The sequence below is a fragment of the Diceros bicornis genome, chromosome 36 (assembly GCF_020826845.1).
Source record: "Diceros bicornis minor isolate mBicDic1 chromosome 36, mDicBic1.mat.cur, whole genome shotgun sequence".
Classification (NCBI taxonomy): Eukaryota; Metazoa; Chordata; class Mammalia; order Perissodactyla; family Rhinocerotidae; genus Diceros; species Diceros bicornis.
Window position 1 is genome coordinate 4,622,552 of NC_080775.1, and position 20,683 is coordinate 4,643,234.

Sequence of the window (20,683 nt, forward strand, 5' to 3'; positions counted from 1 at the left end):
AGCAGCTCACATTGTGGACATGCATGCTAAGGATAAAAGGTGCATGTTGGGTCGGAGACGGGGACCGACCCCGAGAAGGACCTCTGGCTGCCCCTTCCTGGCTCCAGCTGCTCCGTTGAGCACAGTGGGCACAGCCGCCCCCTGGTGGTCAGCTCCAGCACTGCAGGCCCAGGCAGGAAACCTGAAATTAAAACACACCTGTTTGGGGTCATCAAGGCAGTGGGGCTTTGAGGCCCCAGGGGGCAAAGGAGCAGGACTTGCGGGCTCCAGGAGGGATGAGAGGGACCTCGGGTCCTCCATGTCTCCCAGTTTCCATCCATCATCCTAGGGTGTCCAGTTCACTCACGAGGCCTCCTCACCCCAGCCAGGGCAATGACTCCGTCCACTTCCATCTGAGGACCCCAGGCTCCAGCAATGATGGTCTGGTCCCTGGTCCTGGGAGGAGCAGTCCAGTGCTCTGCCATGTTCTGCACTAACCTCGGTCCTCCGCCCCAGGACCCCAGGCTGCCCTCTGTTCCCACGGACGGCAGGGGGTAGAAAGCATTTACTGAACTCAGCGCAGCGGGCCATCGATGGAGAACCAAGGTCACTAAACTCTTCTACGAGCCTGTGAGACCCTCAGGGTCCCCGCCCCAAGCCCGTCAATTTCTAAAGGAGGAATCAGGCCTTCCCTCCCTATCATGGAGCCCCATCCCCATGGGGTGCGGGTCCGGGGCTTACCCTCGTCCGAGCGGTGGACACAGGGCCCCAGACCTTGCCCTCCCCGGGCCGCCCTGGGGATGGCCCGGCCCTGCTAACCCTGGGAACCTCGGGACCCCAGCCCATCAGCCCGGCATCTCTCCCCATCACGCCCCTGCTGTGCTCTGCCGGCGTGTTGCTAGGAGACTGGGTGCCAGCAGCGGTCCTGCCTGTGGCTCAACGGCTGGCGCGTGCGCACATCCACTTCCCAACATCCCACCTTCAGCCCCCGGAGATGTGGGCGTGTCCGCAGGCCACCCGCCGCCGCCAGTTAAGCAGCCGCCTCCGAGCCGCCTAGCAATCGGGGTGTCCGCCAAGGCGGCGTCCTTCGGGATTCTCGGGGCAGCCGCGGACATGTCCTGAAGCATGGAGAGGATAAATAAGATACCTGTTCTGGGCCTGGGCGCCTGCAAGGTGAGGGAGCCTCCCAGTGGAGGAGGGGCGCCTTTCCTTTCCGCGGTGCGCCCTGAGTGGAGGGGCCACCTGCGGGGCCACCCACCAGGACACCCGCGGGGACACCTGCTGCAACGGTGACCCGGGTCAGCTGGTCGCCCATACCTCCCTTGGGGCGGCCTCCGCCTGTGTTTGATAGATGGACTTGTTAGATATCAGGTTTTCTGATAGTGTAGGTTGTGCCTCTGGTATTTCATATTGAGGCCATATCATAATTATTCAGAAATAATGTTTGGGGAAGCACAGAAGAAAAGATTGTCAGGCTTGGGTTGGGGCAGAGAGAGTGACAGTCACCTAACTAGATCAGAACAGCAGCCAACCTAGAAGATTCGGAAATGTTATCTGGATCAAAAGGATAAGGAACTGCTGACATTGCTAACTGGGTTTTAAAAAGAAACTTTGGAACTCCATCTCCTTCCCTCTGTAAAAACCTGACAGCAGAAGCACTTTGGCGCTTTCTCTACTTTGGACTTTGTAATTCCTGTCAGCGATTAAGACACAGCACTAATTAAAAAGCCTTTCAAATGTGCTTTTTTTTTTTTTTGAGGAAGATCAGCCCTGAGCTAACATCCGTGCTAATTCTCCTCTCTTTGCTGAAGAGGACCGGCTCTAAGCTAACATCTATTGCCAATCCTCCTTCTTTTTTCTTTTCCCCAAAGCCCCAGTAGATAGTTGTATGTCATAGTTGCACATCCTTCTAGTTCCTGTATGTGGGACGCGGCCTCAGCATGGCTGGAAAAGCGGTGCATCAGTGTGCGCCCGTGATCCGAAGCCGGGCCGCCAGTAGCAGAGCTTGCACACTTAACCACTAAGCCACGGGGCCGGCCCAAATGTGCTTCTTTTTTAATACTTAGTCTTTGATAAAAAGATGTTCATTTAAGAAGGTACATAGGAAGTTACTGGATGAGTAGGAATTAGAATGATCAACCCCTGCTCATCAAATTATTATTTCAGTTATTTCTTCTATCCACTTATCAACTGTTAGAGGCCAAGGATGTAGTTTTATTCATTGTGGTTCTCAGCATCTAGCCAAGGACATGCAGTTGGCAGCTGTTCAGTAAACACTCGATGGGTTTAACTGTTTTGACCTCTTGCCTGACTTTAATTCTTTTTTGTGCCGTGTCTTCTGCACATAGCTCCGTGTAGGAGTCCACACCCGTGTTCTTGCACACAGGGTAAGGAAAAGCTGTAAGAACTGTGCTTAACAGGCCAAAACATTCCTTTGTTGTTGTTATTGACTTGAGTTGCATAGAATTGCATTGATCACTGTCTCCCTTCCCTGATCCATGCAAAGGCTTGTTTTAGTTACTTTGGATGGTGTAACAACACAAATTACCGTCAGCTGTCTCTTGCACCAGAGCTGCTACATCGACAACCAACCACAAAACTCGGTGGCTTACAACAGCATGTGGTCTGTTACTCCTGCACGTAGGTGGTCATCTGGGCAGCTCTGTGGATCTTGGCCTGACTCCCTCACGCTTCTGGGGTTTGTCCGGTCTCAGTTGGGACCATTGTGGCTACTCCGCTTGGCTTCGTTTACCTCTCCTCCTCAAGCAGGCTAGTCTGGGGGTATTCTCATGGTAACAGGTGAGGCACAAGAGAGCAGGGAGGACCATGTGGGCCCTGTGAGGTGTCCTGAGGCCTGAGTCTGGAACTGGCCTCTCTGTGGCATTTTATTGGCCAAAATAAAACACAAGGACAGCCCAGATTCGAGAGGTGGAAATATAGCTCTGACTGGGCCTGTGGAATCACGTTAAATCTATGGATCAATTTGGGGAGAATTGACATCTTTATGATGTTAAATCCGGCTTTCTACAAGCATGGTATCTTTCTCTGTTAGTAAATTATACTCCAAATATCCTAATATCTAGATTTTCCTCTGAATATTTCATCTCTAAGTATCTCTTCTTGTGGTTGGATGGTTTTTCCTGTAGAGAACATACACTTCATTTGCTGGACTTATTCCTGGATACTTGATAGTCTGTGATACTATTGGAAATGACACTTTTCTGAAATTGTTTTCAACTTGTTTGCTGTTGGTGCATAGAAAAACAATCATCTTTAGTATATTCATTACGTTTCCAGCCACTTTGCTAAGCTATGCTATTATTTCTATTAATTTGCCTATATAGATTCTTTTGGATTTTCTACATAAATGATCATATCTGCGAATAATGATAGTTTCATTTCCTTTTTTCTAATCCTTAAGTCCCAAATTGCCTTTTCTGAACTGCTTGTTCTGGCTAGGACCTCTACCGTAGTGGCCATTCTCGCCTTGTTCCTGATTTTAAAAGGAATGCTTCTGATATTTCCAGGATTAGGATGATGTTTGCCCTAGGTATTTTGGCTTGTTTGTTTTTGTTCTTGATTTTGTTCTTGCTGTTGTTTTAAATATGGACATTCTTTATCAGGTTAAAGAGTGTCCTTTTAGCCTAATTTATTGAGAGTTTAAATCAAGAATGGGTGTTAAATCTTATCCAACATCGACTGAGATGATTTTTTGTTGTTGTTTTTTTTCCTCTTTTAATCTACTAATGTGGTAAATTATTGTGGATTTTCTAATATCAGGCCATTCTTGGATATCTAAGATAACTCAATGTGGGTGCGTATATTATTTTTCCATATATATCGTTGCATCCAATTTGATATTATTTTACTTAGGATTTTTGCAACTATATTCATAAGTGAGATGAATGTGTAACTTTCCTTTTAATATTTTTGTCTACTTTTGATTTCAGGATTATGCTGCTTTGGTAGAATGAGTTGGAAGTCTTCCCTCTTTTTCTTTTGTCTGAAAGATTTTGTGTTAAATTGGGATGATTTCTTTCTTGAAAACTTTATAGAGCTCTGTGTGTGTGTGTGTTTAACTAATTGCTTCGTTTTTGAAATAATTGTAGGACAATTGAGCTTTTATTTCTTCTTTTTTTAAATTGTGGTAACATCGGTTTATAATGCTTTATTATTTCTTCTTAAGTTTTTCTAGGAATTTTTTCATTTTGTTTCATTTTTCTGAGTTGTTGTCTTATAGTTATTGATAATATTTTCTTATATTTTAAATCTATTTTATCTGTATGGGCTATTTTTCATTCATGTCATTTTGGAAAAAATGGTCTTCTCAGTCTTGTCTGAAGTTTATCTGCTTTCTTAAGCTTTTTCAAAGAACCAACCTCTAACTTTGTTGATTTTCTCTATCGTATCTTTATCTGATATTCCTTCTTATTTTTATTTTCTCTTTCCTCCTAATTTCTTGGTGTTCTTTTTCTCACTCAGATGGATACTTGGTTCATTAGCTTTCGGCCACTCTGAATCTGTTCCTTGTTCAATGAAGACCATTATACTGGTCTATCTCGTGGGGTACGTGTGAAGTTCAAGTGAGGGGTGCTTTGTGCTCTGTGAAGCTCTCTGGGAACGTTCCGTCTCCTGGTGCCGGGAGCCTTTGCCGTGCTTCTCCCTCTGTTTCCAGTCCTCGTCGTTGAGCAGCCCCGTTTACAGGGAGTGCCTTCTTTTCTGAACTTCCACATGCCCCACAGAACCCGTGCTGTGCCTGGGGCTTGGGCAGATGCTCCGTGTGATGGATTATCTTTGTGTGAGTACACACCAGTTTACCTTTACACTGGGACTTGTAGTCTTTGTGGATAGAGGGTGAGTCTTAACCTCCTTGTATCTCGGTTATTATTATTATTCATCCTACAATTATTGATTCCTTTATTCATTCAGGAAGCACAGCATCTAGCTCGGTTACTTGCAGGGACCAAAAATACCCATAGAGTTTTCCCCAAATAAGTCAAGGAGTTGGAAAGTAGATTACCTATAAATCCTTTCTGACTCTGACATCCCCTAGTTTTCAGACTGATTGACACCAGTACCAATTCAGTGACTTCCTTTTTTATGTATTGTTGACTCTATGTTTTAGTGAAAAGGGGGATTTGGGGTTGAGTTCTCCTGAATGTGGGTGGATTGCTTCTGTCTTGTTCATTTCGCAGGCGGCTCCATGGGAAGTGATGGAGGCCGTGAAGGTGGCAATAGACGCGGGGTATCGGCACTTCGACTGTGCCTACTTGTACCGCAGCGAGAGTGCGGTTGGAGCGGGGATCTTGTGGAAGATCAAGGAGGGCGTGGTGAAGAGGGAGGACCTGTTCGTTGCCAGTAAGGTAGGACTTCCCGGGCAGGGAGAGCAGGGTGTAGACCACTCTGGTCTGGTCTGGGGTTTGGGTAACAGTGGCTGAAGTAGCGTGTGGAGGATGCCCAGGCCCCTCAGAGGTGCTGATGACTCTATTTGTACCTGAACCAGACCTGACAAGGACTTCTCCAGCTTTGTGTGCACGCCAAGAGTGGAGCAGGTGAAGGTATCAGGGTAGTGTGACAAGCGGAGGGGACAACCTGAGCAAAGGCACGAGGCACAGGCAACGTGCGGGGGGTACAGGGGCCTATAAGAAACTTGCCGTTCCTGGATGGAAAAATGTTAGGCAGCAGAGAACAAAGAGAAGTGAGGCTGAAGGAGTGGACGGGCCAGATCTTGGAAGTCCTGGATGTCATTTAGAGAGCTTACTCTTTTTCCCATAGGCAGAGGAGCAGCGTTGGAGGTTGTTAAGTAGGGGGCTCATATTCTATATCAGCGAGACTTGTGTCGTAGGCAGGAGATTGTAGCAGCTGAAAGAAGCGTTTGACCAGGAGACAGGAGACATCAATGGCAGCGTAGGTGGGAGGTTATGGCAGCCTGAAGTAGGACAGAGGGAGACGATGGAGAAGAGGAATGGTTATGAAGGCCAGTTAGGAGCGGGCCCTGTAGGAATGCCGGGGTAGACCGAGATGGTGGAGAATTAAAGAATTCCTTTGCATTCGACTTGGAAGCAGAATATCAAGACCGTTAGGCCAGGAGTCACGGGTTCACATTCTAGCTGTGACAGACAGGGTCAGTCACTGGATGGCTCAGGGTCCCAGCTTCCTCATGTAAAAGGATGTTCTGGATCTGATCATCTCCCAAGTGATTTAAATTTCCATAATTGCAAGATTCAGTGTTGTTTCTGTAGTAGATTTGCTTTTCTGTTTTAATTTAAGGTAATTTCTGTAACTCCTCAATGCTGTCTATAGCTAGAGCAGAGGGCTGGTATAGGAGAGGCCTGGGTGTGAAGGTGGCCGAGGAGCAGAAATCCCTCGTGACACTGACGGTAGGGCGATGGGTGACCGGGGATTTCTAAGGCTGGCCAGTAGTCTGGGGACTAGTTATTCCTGAGTGAGTCACAGCCAGCAATGCAAGTGTGCTCATTATGCTTGAAGTTTGGAAAAGTCATGGAAATATAATTGAAAGAAATAAATCACTTATATCCTCACCATCTGGAGAGTACTATTGTTTACACTATGATGTATTTACTTCTAGTTTTTTTCTGTTTTGTTAATATGCTGGGTTTGTAGTTTGTTTTTATATCCTCTAATCCTCTTTCTTTTATTTATTTTTGTTTTTTCTCTTGCTGTATTGGACCTTCAGATTAGTTTCTGTCACAGTTAGTGCTAAATAATGAGGGGAAAGCAAGTGGCTGATTTTCTCCTTAAAGGGGGTGGATATCTAACAAGGATAAGGTGTATATATTAACTTCCCCACTTCCTTAATGTGCATGATCGTGAGGTCTTAGGAACAGAGGACCTTTAACATGCAGGCCATTTAAGTGAGAAACACAACATAGAAATTCTTCTGATTTTTCCTCATATCCTTTCTGCCTGCAGGCACTTTTTTTGGGGGGGGGGTCCCAATAGATCCAAACAACCAGACAGTCTTCCCATAAAATATTTCATGGGGTCCCCAACTCCCCTTTAGTAGAAATCAGGCAGAAGGAGCCCAGTTTTGGAGATCCCTCCCTGAGGGGGTCCTGGAACCGTCTGCAGATAACACCAGTGCCCTACTATATTTATAGCACCTGGTCTTGGATGTTGTTCATCCTCCAGATCCTGGGTTTGTGGGGCCCGGGGCAGACGTTGGGTTAACACAGGCTCTGTTGCATGTGTCAGTGCTTCTTTCCTCTCCTCTGTAGCTCTGGTGCACCTTCCATAAGAAGTCCCGGGTGAAAATAGCATGTACCCAGAGTCTCAATGCCTTGAAGCTGAGCTACTTGGACCTCTACCTCATACACTGGCCCATGGGTTTCAAGGTACCGTTCAGGAGGTGGTGAGATACCCTGCTGGCAGCACCTTTCTTCCTGGTTGTGCCCCATCGGGTGGTGGAAAGAACTTGGGCCAGCAGCTGGGGCATTTGGGTTCCTGGGCTGCATCAGCCACGCACACATATCCAGTTATCTCGGGGCCTCAGCTCGGGGGAGGCCTGGACTTGGGGACCTCCGAGGCCCCCACAGTTCTGACATACTGTCGTTCTTTCTTCCAAGCCAGTCATTTCTTCAAGCCACGAGAGTGGTGGTTTTCCCATAGGTCTTTAGGTGAGAGCAGGTGTGAGACAGGAAATACTGAGCTCAGAGCGGCTGCTGTGTCACCTCTCAGGGCCCCGTGAGCGTCTTGGCCCCGTCTCTCCGTGCAGGGCCTGTTCTCTTTGGGGAGTGGCTGCTCCTTTGCGATATGGCAGCCATTCGCTTGTCCACCTGCAGCAGGGTCCAGTGGGCGTGGTGGTGGATGATTTCTTCACTTGGTTTTATTCTCTTCACTTGATTGCGTCTCACACCCCCTCTCTCCCTCTACACCCTGCTCAGCAGCCTCCCAGCCTCAGTCTCACGTTGGCCTGGCCAGGATGTCCCTGCACTGCTGCCCCAGACCAAGATGACAGCCTGCCTGGACAAGGACACGGTCACACAGTGGCACCGGGGTGTATAGCAGTCCTTGGAAGGATTCCCTCCACATCAGAGTGGGCGAGCGCCGCTCAGTTATCTCCCGTGTGTGCCGCTGTTGGAAGATCTCATGATGCACCAACACAAAAACCACTTCATTCTAGAGTAGCTTTACTTGAAGGCTTTGTGTTTAGTTTCACTAGAGGATGTGGCAGCTGTGCATCCGTCACATCAGTAGAGAACAGAGATGCCCAGAAAGCAGAACAAGAGAACATGACTCAGAAATGATTTCTGTTTCCTTCAAATCCAGTGCGCTCAGAGAATAATACTTAAAATAATGATAACAGCTGGGTTGCACTTACTATCAGCTTTTAGTATGGTTTTAATGAAGAACCAGGTCCCGTTTTAGGCTCATTACACATATGATCTCATTTAATCCTCACAACAGCTCTGTCAGGGGGGTCCTGTTAATATCTCCGTCGTACAGATGATGAAACTGAGGCACAGAAAGATTTAAGATTATCGGGGCCCAGAAGCAGATGCTCAGGTCAGACACCCATCGCTCTGCCGGGCCCTCATCTTCTGGTAGATGCCTCGGTGGTAGAAAAGGAAAAGGCCTCCGATCGCTCAACAAATTACCAAGTGGAATTCTATTTATGAGACATTGAGAGTTAACGAAATAAAGCATAAATGCTTAGAAGGGGAATCCAAACATCATGCAGAAATACTGAGACTCCTTGGGCCTTATCCTCAGTGGGGTGTAGACAGCACGTCTTCCGCCAGGTGGGAAACGCTAGGCCTGGTGTGCTGTTTGCTGGTGGGGAGAGCAGCATCCGAGGCCGAGGTCAGGAAAGCACTTGTGCGGAGGCAGAGGGAAATGTCAGCGTGGGAGGTGGCTTGGAAGTGAGCTGGTTGCTTCAGTTCATCATGAAAAATTCCTCTAACGTGTGGGCCAGGCTGCAGTTTTAGACCTTCTCCCCACTGCTGCTCAAGAGAAGGAAGCGTTAAGTAAACACGAGTTGTCCACCATCCCCCCTGTGACATGCTACGTGGAGCCGTGCATGGGCTAGGCAGGTGGATTGTGAATCGGTACCTGCAGCTGCTCTGAAGGCTGACTTCACACTCGCCCTTTCAGGCCGTCTCTCTCTGCCCTGCACTCCCTCTGCCCTACTCTCCCTCGCACTTTGTGTTAATTCTCACTCCATTCCCTCTCACTGTGATGAGAATTCTAAGAAAAGAAGATCCTAACAGTGGGCTTGGGAGAAGGTCGATGGAGGGAGCTCTTAAGATGTGGAGGAAGACCCTTTTTCCCATTCTTTACCTGAAGTTGCCAAATGATTTTCTGACAACAGGCAAGGACTCAGGATCTCCCTGTCCCATCTGTGGGAGGTGGGCAGTGAACTTCAAGGCTAACAGGAACTTTGCTGGCCATCCAGTCCATCTAACCCTTGGTCTTGTACAGGTGATGCCAGGCCTTGGGAAGGGAAGGCAGGCGGCTTAGTGTGAGGGGCCATGGCTCCAACCCAGACTTGCTGATCCATGCTCCAGTGCTCCCCTCTACGTCTTGATTCTCCCTCACCCCAGTCTTCTCTTCAAGGGTGACCACGAGCCCCCAGTAAGCTCTTTTCTTCTGGTTCTCACAGTCTGGGAAAAAAGACTTGCCCGTGGACCACAGTGGCATGATTATACCCAGTAACACGGACTTCCTGGACACGTGGGAGGTAAGCTGAGCTGTGAGATCCTGAGATTCTTGTTTCAGAGATGCTGGGTTGTCTCCTCAAGATGGAGGTGTACAGTGTGAAGCTGGAACGGACACCTGGCTGAGGACCTCAGAGACCTCAGACAGCTGTCTGGTTTCCTTAGTTTTGTTTGGTTCATCTCTGAAACATTTATTTTAGCAATAACTCATTCAGATTTCCTTTTTATTCTCAAATGTTTATTTTTTTGGTTAAAAAATATCACATGGTCATTACAGAAAATACAGAAGAGTATAAAAAATAAAATTAAAAAATCCATTTTTCCGTTATCCAGCAGTAACCACTACTAATGTTTTATAATTCCTTTCACTCTTTTGTAAGCATTTCAGAGTCACAACTTTGGCAGCATGGTGAAGTTTGGGGTGGGGCTGGGAGATTGGAGGGGGGGTTACTACGTTTCAAGCCTGCTGCCCGAGTCCAGGCGAAAAGCCATGAGGAGTGAAGTAAAGTGATGAGCGCGGGGGTCAGGGGAGGTGATGGGCGTCAGATGCGTGGCAGTGAATTGAGGGTGTGGAAGGAAGACCAGGAGGGTTGCTGCTGACCCCAGCTTCTAGCACAGCCGACCAAGTGTGGGTAATCTTACAAATCGACACGGGGGTAGAGGAGGGCAAGTGTGAGGGCATGGGGGGGAAGCAAGTTCAAATTGGAACTTGCTGAGTTTTGGGAGATGATTCTGGAGCCATTTGTGTGAGATTGACGGGTGCAGGCAGGGGAGCACGGAGGTCATCCAGGCAGGGCGAGGAAGGGAGCACAGGCAGGGAGGAGTGCCAGGCCAGGCGGTGCTCTCCTCCCAGTGAAGCAGAGATTACCAGAGATGTCTGAGCTGTCAGGACCAGTGTCAGGAGCCAGTCCTTTCTGTCACACTATGTTGCCTCTCCTGAAAGACTTGGGTTAAACTCTGGGCTTTTGTGCAGCATGAATGAGGACCCCAGTGATTGTTGGAGCTTTGAGGCAATAGCTGGTGCACACTGACTTGGTCACCAGCCCCAGGGCCACTGTGAACTTGTCGCTGACACTTACCGTGGCCTCAGGCCACACTCTTTCTGAAGCTGAGGGCCAGTCCGGCCTGCTGGTCCGTGATCAGCACAAAACTTTGGGTCACTCTGCCCTCGAGTCCCTTAAAATGTTAAATGGAGGGTGGACTAGGAGAGTGATGATGCGTCATGGTGCTTGAAAAGGTTATACTCCTGGTGGAAGGAGAGGCCAGGAGAGAAAGCCACAGTGGACATCCTCGCCAAACCCCATATCTGCAGATACGCAGGGTACCAGCGGCAACAAGAGCTGAGGTGCCAAGTGTTTGCTAGATCCCTCCCTGAGCTGATGCTCCGTGTGCATCCTTTGATGGAATCCTGGAACCAGCCCTGGGACCTGGACAAGGTCATCCCCTCTTGCAGATGAGGACATGGAGGCTTAGTGAGGTCATCTGATGTGCCTGAGGTCCCTCAGCTACGAAGTGATGCACCTGGGAGACCTTGAGTGTGGAAATGCTGATGAAGTCTTGAGTGAAATAGTTAAAACTGGTGGGCGGAGCCAGTGTTAGAATAGTGCGCCATGTAGCATCAGTGGAGTAGACAGAGCCCGTACGCCCAGATAACTCCTTGTTCTCTCCAGGCCATGGAGGACCTGGTGGTTGCGGGGCTGGTGAAAGCCATCGGGGTGTCCAACTTCAACCATGAGCAGCTTCAGAGAATTTTGGATAAACCCGACCTGAGGTTCAAGCCAGTGACTAACCAGGTGAGCTTGTGGGCAACTACAAGGCTTTCAGGGATGGAGTTGGCTTTTCAGCTGTTATCTCCACGTGGCCACACTGGACACAGAAGCAGGGGACAGAGCATGAAGGAGGCATTTTCCCCCACGTCTGTTAAAAATCCTGACTTAGAGAGCAGTGAGGCAAGTGACGGGTGAATAGGCAAGAGCCTTTGCTTTAAAGGCTGGTCTCAGGTGGTGCCCTTGGAAGGAAGGGCTTGGCTGAGCTTGGTTTTCCACTGGCAGTTGTGGGGGGCATGACCAGGTGTGTGCAGAAGTGGTGAAGTGGCCTGGCAGGCCCTCATCCCTCACTGATGACGGTGCTCGAAGGTGGTGCCAGCTTCCTGGGCAAGCACCAGGTACCCCTCTCCCCTCCCTGCAGCCCGTGCAATTGCAGCCTGAGAGGGGTGGAGAGCTGAGAGAGGTCAGTCCAGGTGCACAGACTCTGCTGAGACCTTACTGCAGAGAAATGACTTAGGAGGAAAAACTTACTGTGTTTTCTAGACCAGCTGGCTTTGTATGTAGAAAGGGCATTTTTTGCAGTACTTTATTTTATTTGAACTTCGTATTAAAGTGTTATGTGCATACAAAAAAATGAACCCATAAGAATAGGGCTTGATAAATTCTCATGACTGAACCTAGCTGTGTGACCAGCATCCAGATCAAGGACCAGGGCCCCACCGGCACCTAGAAGCCCCCAACCGTGCCCCTCCCCCCAACAGGCAGCCTCTGCTCTGACTTCCAACAGCATCGATTAGGTTTTGAACTTTATACAGATAAATTACACAGTACATACTCTTGGATCTGGCTTCTTTCACTCAACATTCTGTTTGTTAGAGTCTTCCGTATTTGTGTATGATCACTCATCATTCTTATTTCCATGTGGTATGCCACTGAGTGAGTTCACCATTCTGTTGTTGATGGGTGCTTGGGTAGTTCCCAGGTTGGGGCTGTTCAGAATAGAGCATGAGGTTCTGTTCTTTAAATTGAGGTGTGACGTGGATACAGGACAGTGCATGGATCTTAGAGGGCATAGCTCAGTGGATTTCCACAGGTGAACACGCTCAAGCATTCAGCACCCAGAGCAAGAAACCGAACTTTCTCCGCCTCCCGGAAGCGCTTCTAGTCACAGCTCGTGAAGAGTAGCCACTGTCCCGAGGTGTAGCATAGCTCAGTGTCTCTGCTTTAAAACCTTACGGGCACAGAATCTGCTTCTGTGCGTGATAGCTCCTTCTCTGTGTTAGGTTCTTGTTGAGCAGGAGTTTAAACCGTGGAGGGCTGTTGTCCAGTCTGTGGGCTGAGGAGGGGCTGGAGGGTCTGTTTCCTGATTTGGATCGTGAGGCCCCAGGAACGCGCCCTTGCAAGAGTTTTCAGAGAGCCTGGGGGCTTCTCTTTTGGGGTTCTCCTGACGGCCCATCGTGTTCCTGAGAGCCTGCTTGGCACCCGCAGAGGCACTGTTGGTAGTTCTCACTTCACTCTAAACGAGTATTTATTTTAAGTCAACTTAGGACCTAGGATTGTGCATGAGAATTCAGAGAATCGTGCTCTCAAGTTTCTTAAATGGTCCGTTGGAGTCGCCTGTAGCATGTGCTTGTCACATATAACTCCCAGCTTCATTCACTCACTCAACAAAAACCCCTGCTTCATGAAGCTCACATCCTAGTGGGACCAGATAGACAAAGCAGATAACTGCCACACGTGAGATGTCGGGTAGTGCCCGTGCTGCGGGGGAGGTAAAGGAGAGGAGCAGGTGGGAGGGCCTCACTCAGCAGGTGCCGTGGGAGAATCCAGATGAGGTAGGTGTCCCTCAGGCTCATTTACAGCGGGCCGGCATCCCAGCGATCACTTAGCCCAGCGTTTTCACGTCACAGCGTAGACCCTTGAACCTTGAGATGCTCACGTAGCTCGTCCATGACAGAGCCCACATGTGAATGCAGGCCCTCTTTTCGAGCGTGCTGTGAGACTCAATTTCCTCTGGTAAGCTGCGATTCTCTTTGTAGATCGAGTGCCACCCGCATCTTACTCAGAAGAACCTCATCGGTTATTGCCAGTCCAGAGGTGTGTCTGTGACTGCTTACCTGCCTCTTGGTGGTTCCAAGTAGGGCTGGTCAGTGGTTGTGAGTTGAGGCCCTAGCAGGAAATGGATGCACTTCCAATTTAATTTGGTTATTTAGCCGAGAGCCTAACGAAGTCGTGGGCGGGGCATGGAGAGACCACAGGCTCCCTGCAGGTGGAGCTTTCTGAACCTCTGGACCCTGTGGGCTGAGGGAGGGAGGTGGCACTGGGAGCCAGAGGAGAGCCGCTTTGAGGGCTCGAGAAGGTCAATGACCATTTAGGGACATAACCAGCTGGGAGCAACCTCTTTGCTGAGCCCTTGACTACATGTGGTCCCCCTCTAGACCTCTGTCGGGACGGTTCACGGACGTCTCCATCTCTGTAGAATTCCAACTCCACATGTCAACTTTCCCCAGATCCTGAGCTGTATACTGTGCCCCTACAGCAGCTAATGAGCCACCACCCACTCAGCCACCTCGTCCAGAAAGCTGGGAGTCACCCCTTTCTGATCCCCCCAGTCCAGTCCATCAGCAACATCCACGGATTGCTCTGTCTGTCTCCTGCTCTCTGTCCTCACCGTCGCTGCCTTAGTTAAGTGGGAATTCTCTCAGGTTATTATAGCCGCCTCTTAACTGCTGCCAGATCTGCCCGGTTCCAATCCATGCCCACACAGTAGCTGAAGGGAGCTGTCTCAGTATGCTCATGTCACTTTCCTGCTTAAAACTCCTTCAATTCTTGGCATGGCCTAAGAGTTCTTACTGGTCTGGGCTCTGCCTACCTTTGGCCTCATTTCTTCCTGCAAACACTCTTGTACTGTTTGAAACCACGTGGGGTTCCTTGAATGGGGCATGTTCTTTCTGGTCTCTGTGTATACAGTGTTTGCGTATACTGTTCTCTTTACTGAGAAATTTTGTTAATGTCTTTTTTTTTTTTTAATCTGGCTAACTCCAATTTCTAATGAAAGGCAAAATTCGGCATCACCTCCTCCAGGAAGCCCAGCTAACTCCCCTTATTCACGCTTTGTCCACAGCCCATGTCACACTATCTTGTCATTACTTTCTTCTCAGTCTCTTTCATTTGTCAGAGCTACTTCAAGGCACCCAACGCATGACTCTCTGCCCAGCCCCCAGCTCAATGCCTGGGACATATCAGGGGTCCAGGAAAGGCTGGGATTATTTGACTGTTATTACCTGTGTGTTCCCCATGTGAAATGGGGCGTGTGTGTGTGTGAACTTGGTAGCAGCTCGGGAATTCCTAGAAGGCCGGGTCGTATCTGCGGCTGATCTTGGGGTGGTGGAACCCTGTGAGAGAGCGGGTGGTAAGAGCCATGCGAGGGGAGGGCAGCCAGCTGAGATCCTGGGCCCATGCCCAAATGGAATGGGCTGTGCTCATGCCTTCAGTAGATGGTGAGGGCTGTTTCCAGGCCAGTGCTTGAACATAGTAACTGCTTAATAAATGTTTGCTGAAAAAAGTGGCTCTCCAGAGTGATTAGAGCCCACTCCCTGCTGGACAGATATCGAGGGATAGAGCCGCCATCATCGTCTTCAAATTCTCTGCACTAAAGATTCCACGTGTTCACAGTCTCAACTTTTTCTTGGTATTGGAGGTGAACTTTTCTGAAATTATCATCCTCACCAACCATTATTTATCATGGTGCTGTAGGCTCTGCTCTTGGTCCTACAAGAAGAGCCAAGAAGTCAGAGAGCCTTTAGATGTCAGAGGGGCCCGTCAAAGCGTGGAGGACCTGTGGTCTTACACGGTCTGGGGATGCCACCTGTTTCTCAGAAAAAGCACCAACTATACAGGAAAGGCCGTGTGTCCAGCTGTCTCCCCCGAAATGTTACAGGAGTCCTCTCTAGATGGTGGGATTTGGGTGATAAGCTTTTCTGCATCATTTACATTTCCTACACTGAGCAAGTATCATGATCAGACAAAAATAAATCTAGATTTTCCATTCTGGAGAAAATTTTGTTTTTTTAAGAAGGAAGCATGCACGTTTGATCTCACAGCTGCCTGCCCTGTGCTCTTCTCTCCAGAGAGGGGGTGGACCTGATGGACGACCCCATGATTCAGAGGATGGCACAGAAGTACAACAAGTCTGCAGCTCAGGTAGGTGGGGCCTGCCCGCTGGGCTGGGAGGGCACTCCTCTGCCTCATCTTGGGGCCATGAACTGGAAAGAGGAAGGATCCACTCACTCTGGGCAGGCTGATGACTGACTAGAACTTTCCGGTGTTCCCACCAGCACATTGGGGGCCGCCATGTTCCGTTTCTTCCGGCCACACGCTCTTGTCTCTCAGCCCATCCATGCCCAGCGGGGGATTCTGTGCATGTGGAGCACCGCGGCTGTGTCCCTCAGCCCCACAGCTGATGGAACAGAAAAGTAGTTTCTCTCTCTCTTCCTTGCTCTAATGTCCAGTTGTTTGGGGGACCGGACTCATTGATGAAGGTCCTCTGAGCGTCTCCTTGGCTGGCGGCAGTCACCACAGACACACTGCTGGCAGTGTTCAGAAAGTGCTAGTTTGGTTTCTAAAGGACTCTGAAACAAAAGAGCTTGTAGAGCGAACAGAAGCTCCTGCTGCCCCTGAGTTTTGGACTTTGCGCACAATAAAACACAAACTCTAAGGGAGATGACTGAGCTGACCTGATGCGATTTCCCTCTGTCTGATATTAGACTTTATTTTTTCCTGCAGATTTTGATCCGATTTCAGATCCAAAGGAATGTGATAGTGATTCCCAAGTCCATCACCCCAAAGTGGATTCTCGAGAACATCCAGGAAAGTGTTCTCCCTCTTTTATGTCAGGGGGTTTGGTGTCATGTGTTAGCTAGGGGGGCTCACCACTGTGACAAGCAGGCCTGGCCCCTGTGGCTTTGACCCAGCGGAGGGGCAGGATGAAGCATCAGCCACATCAAGGGGATCCCAACAGCGGGGACAGGCACCTAGCAGCCTGGGAGCTGGCCGACAGGGTTACAGGGGAAGGAGAGGTGACGAGTGGGTGGGGTGCTGGCCAGAGCTCACGGGACTGCCCGCCCCCAGCGCTGCTCAGTGATGCTCACCAGGCTGCCCGACCTTAATGTGCAGGGACCCTCCAAGAACTGTTCACTTTCAAACTACGCCCCGGCGCCCAGCTCTCCCTCCAGTCAGAACTGTTGACAGAGTCCCTGATGCTGCTAGACATGGGGGTGGAGGGTCTCCTGGGGGTCGAGGCTGGGGGCCGGTGGCATGTCCCCTCCTGGGGGCAAACGGAATCACTGTGCACTCTTCTTTCCCAGCTCTGCAGCTGTGGGGCGAGGTTGGCTCACCCGTGTGAAAACCTCCGATTTTAGGAATGGGTCACAATCCTCATGGGTGTTAGGGGCAAAAAAAGCAGGGGTTGGGGGTGGGCAGCTTAGCACACTGTTTTAAAAGGAACAGAAATAAAAATGGTGTTGTGTTATAGATAGTGTTAGAGTTAATGGTCCCGGAGTCTGTTGGGGTTTTTTTGAGCAATGGGAAAAATTCTTTGCTGTATCATTTAACTGTTGCAGTGTGTCCCTTTGTCCCTTGCTCCTATGGGACGAAGGCTGTGCATCCCGTCTTCCCCAGGGCTCCTGACCAGCCCAGGCTCAGCCAACCTGGGGCAAATGGTCCAGGTCCAAGAGCATCCCGGAGCCGAGGCTGACGTTCAGGGGAAGTTTTGGGTGTTACGTGAAGTGTCTCATTTGCATCTTTGTTTCCCCATAGTGCTTTGCAGGTAACATGTGGCAACTAATGGTCACTGAACTGAATTTCCTGTGAACATTTTATTTTGGTTCCAGGTGTTTGATTTTGAATTATCAGAAGAGGATATGAACGTCCTCCTCTGCCTGAACAGAAATCTCCGATTGGCAAGGTTCCCCATGTAAATATGGCTCCTTTACTGCTTTCGGAAAACTCAGATTGAATGATTGGTTCCCGAGTGTGTTTGTTATATACATTTTAGGTTAATTACACCTTTTTCTCATGATTCTTTTCTGTTTGAGGATGGGCCACTGGCTGAATCCAAAGACTGGTTGAATACAGTGGGGAGTTTAAAAATATGTAACTGTGTCTTTTAAAATGTTTCTCTTAAAAATAATCATCCTTCTTTGTTTCTGTTTTTGTTTTCTGTTTTTCAGAGCTGAAAATCACAAGGACTATCCTTTCAACGTACAGTACTGAGGGCAGCCTCCCTCTTCCTCCTCCTGCTCGGCCCACACAACCCCATCCGTGTCTGAAGCGTCCACCCGCCCTGCGTAGGGCCTGCGCTCTCCGAGGCAGGGGCGGCCTCGGCCAGGGACGGGAGGGACAGGGTTTGATCTGGGTGGATTCCTGCTTGGAGGAGAAGCTGAGTTCCCTGAGAAATCCAAAGACTGGACTGTGTTCTGTGACTGAAAGAGGAGGCATCCCGAGAGCAGTGACCGCTCTCCATGGAGAACCCACACAGGAGGTAGGAATCTTCTGAGCGCACAGTGGGATGGGATTTTCACAAGATGTGCCATGTGGCCTGACCCTCAAAAAAAAGATATTTAATGACTCATCAACCATTTGCCTTCATGTTAAAAAAAATTGGGATAGGAAATACGGAAACATGTTCAGGAGCTGAGATGAGAGGACCATGAACCTCGCCTCCCACTACGCTGCTGCAGCTCTTACCATCCTGGCCTGTCTCGCCTTGTCCGAACTCCTCTGCTCCCCACTCGTCCCCCGAGATGATCCTACAGCAGAATCCGGACCTTCACACATCCAGAAGAAAACTGGGTGAAGGCAGAGAGGTGTCTCAGTTGAACACAGAGACCCTTGCTGTCATTTAAAATCTAAATTTTAATTTTTAAATTCTATTTTTTAGGAAAGTCTTCTGGGGAGTCAAATTATACCTGTGGAAACTCCAAATCAGAGATGAGATTCGGGTCATCCCCCGCCCGGGCACTCAGTGTTCAGTCTGTTCAGACTCAGTGTATCAGGAGGGGCAGGAGTCCTGTCCTCTTACGAAAGGACAGCTGGGTGTCCATGCAGCCTTGTTCAGGGTGATCCATGTCCCTCTGCAGCCTGGCTCTGTGCCTTCAGCGCACACAGTCTCCGGGGATAGGACTTACTGGACCTGCTGGTCATTTCAGCCAGCCTGCCTCTAGGACTTGGCTTCCATCTTCAAGGAGTTACTCAGAGGGAAACCTGGGTGTGTGCGCCCAGGGTACCCCCCGGTCTGTCCCCACGTGTCCCCCTCAGCCTACTGTATGAGCCCAGAGTCCACCCTCCTGGCACAATGCCTGGGGAAGGGATGGAGGTCCAGAGCTGCTTTCATTGCCCCATGGCTGAACGCATCTGGTTTGGGGATGGCTGGCCTCTGCGTGGTTTCCATTCCCATCTTATCCCAGGCCACACTGGAAGCAGCTTCTGAAGTCTGGCATCCTGAGTGTGAGCTCAGCCCCATCACTTTCTGGCTCCGGGATCCTGGCAGGTTACGTAACCTTCCAGTGCTCAGCTCCTTCCCTGCTAAGTGGGGATAATTTTGGTACCTCACAAGGTTGTTGAGATGATGGCCAGCCCATGATCAGTCCCAGTAGGATGTGGGTATTATATTACTGTTACTATTGCCATCACCTTGCTCCTTTATTCCTCCTGCAGACTGACCTCGGTAGGTCCTCTCCACCTCCCTGCCCAGCCTCCCAGTGCACCGGGGTCTGTGTGAATCTCCTGGCTCTGGGACCCCTAGACGGGTCTGCCACATGCCTGTCCAAATGAAAAGACATTTGTTAGTGATGCAGGAAGGAAGCCCAGTTTGTGTGACATGGAACGTTAGTCACCTGGGGATGGAACTGGGGACGGGGTGTCATGGTTTGACCAAAGCTCCCAGGAGAGGTTTGAAGAGACTGTGAAAGACCAGGGATTGGATGGGTCCGGAGAGTGAGTGGGCTCCTTGAGGGTCTCTGACACTCCATGATAGTATCGGACGGTTTCTGACCCTCCCGGCCCCACCACCTTGGACTTCAATGTTCCCATGTTCATGACTCCCTACTCACTAGTTATGTGACTGTGCAAATTACGTAATCTCTTGAACCTTAAATTTTCTATCATATCTACCTAGAGGTGTTAGGATTAAATGACACAGTGCATGTAAAGCACTTAACCCAACGATCCACATAGCATGATGTACATATCTGTGTATGCATGTATGCACATGCAGGCACATGTGTGTCCACATGCATGTATGTGTGTGCTCATGTATGTGTGTTGTGATGTGCATGCACATGTGTTTGTGTTGTATGTGTGTATGTATGAGGACATGTATGTGTGTGTGTTGTGCACGCACATGTATTTCTGTTGTGCGTGTGCATGTGTGTATGTACGGAGACATGTATGTGTGTGTGTTGTGCATGCACATGTATTTGCGTTGTGTGTGCATGTGTGTATGCATGGGAACATGTATATGTGTGTGTGTTGTGCATGCACATGTATTTGTGTTGCATGTGTGTATGTATGGGGACATGTATGTGTGTGTGTGTTGTCCATGCACATGCCTGTGTGTGTGCGTATTTTTTATTCTCTACGTTTCCCACACGGAGTCACAAATCTAACCGTCCACTTAGCCTGTACCTGTGGTCATTTATACCTAAACCATTGCTCATTTGCTCACTTGCGACATTTTTGTTTCATAGCTCTGATTCACATAATGTTGCTCTTGCCCTCTGTAAAGGAGGAGTACCTCACATCAACAAATGAGCCAGTTTTCAGCTAGTCTGCCTGGACACAAGAGTCAGGGCCCACAGCAGTGCTGTGGCATGGTCTTGGTCAGTAAGCTGCTTCAATCCTGGCCTCACACATGAGGACTGGGATTCTCCAGACTTCATCTGCCTCCAGCTCCCGTGCAGGGCCCCAGGCTCTTAAGCTGTTTCTCGCTGAACCCGTGTGGTGCATCTGTGTCGTCATGGTTCTCTGGGATGCCCAGGGGTGTGCACTTCATTGACACCACAGCTGCTACGCTCTAGGACTCTGGTTCCCATCCAGGAGAAGAGAGAGAGCTGCAGCTCACATGTCCTCTGGGCTTAGCAATCTCCCCTGACAAGCTTGCGCACAGGCTGTCCCAGAAGAGGACCCCCATCTGCTGCGGCGTTCAGAAGACAGGGGCTGGGGTGGTGGCGGGCAGTGAAAGGTCTCCCCTAGTTCCCATGT

General features: G+C 49.6%; 1 protein-coding gene across 1 annotated transcript; it reads left to right on the top strand.

Moving 5' to 3' along the window:
• The first annotated feature begins 1,104 nt into the window (after positions 1–1,104).
• Positions 1,105–19,174, top strand: AKR1E2 (aldo-keto reductase family 1 member E2). The gene is made up of 10 exons (XM_058532810.1): positions 1,105–1,152; positions 5,055–5,342; positions 7,218–7,334; positions 9,602–9,679; positions 11,327–11,449; positions 13,462–13,559; positions 15,553–15,625; positions 16,208–16,297; positions 17,314–17,396; positions 17,653–19,174. Exons 1-10 carry the CDS (start codon positions 1,105–1,107, stop codon positions 17,693–17,695), a joined length of 1,041 nt encoding a protein of 346 aa, XP_058388793.1. The 3' UTR covers positions 17,696–19,174.
• Positions 19,175–20,683: the final 1,509 nt, after the last annotated feature.

Coding starts and splice junctions, on each gene's coding strand:
- AKR1E2 (XM_058532810.1), top strand. CDS start 1,105: ATGGAGAGGATAAATAAGATACCTGTTCTGGGCCTGGGCGCCTGCAAG. Junction 9,680..11,326: donor ACTTCCTGGACACGTGGGAG/GTAAGCTGAGCT, acceptor TGTTCTCTCCAG/GCCATGGAGGACCTGGTGGT. Junction 17,397..17,652: donor CGATTGGCAAGGTTCCCCAT/GTAAATATGGCT, acceptor TCTGTTTTTCAG/AGCTGAAAATCACAAGGACT.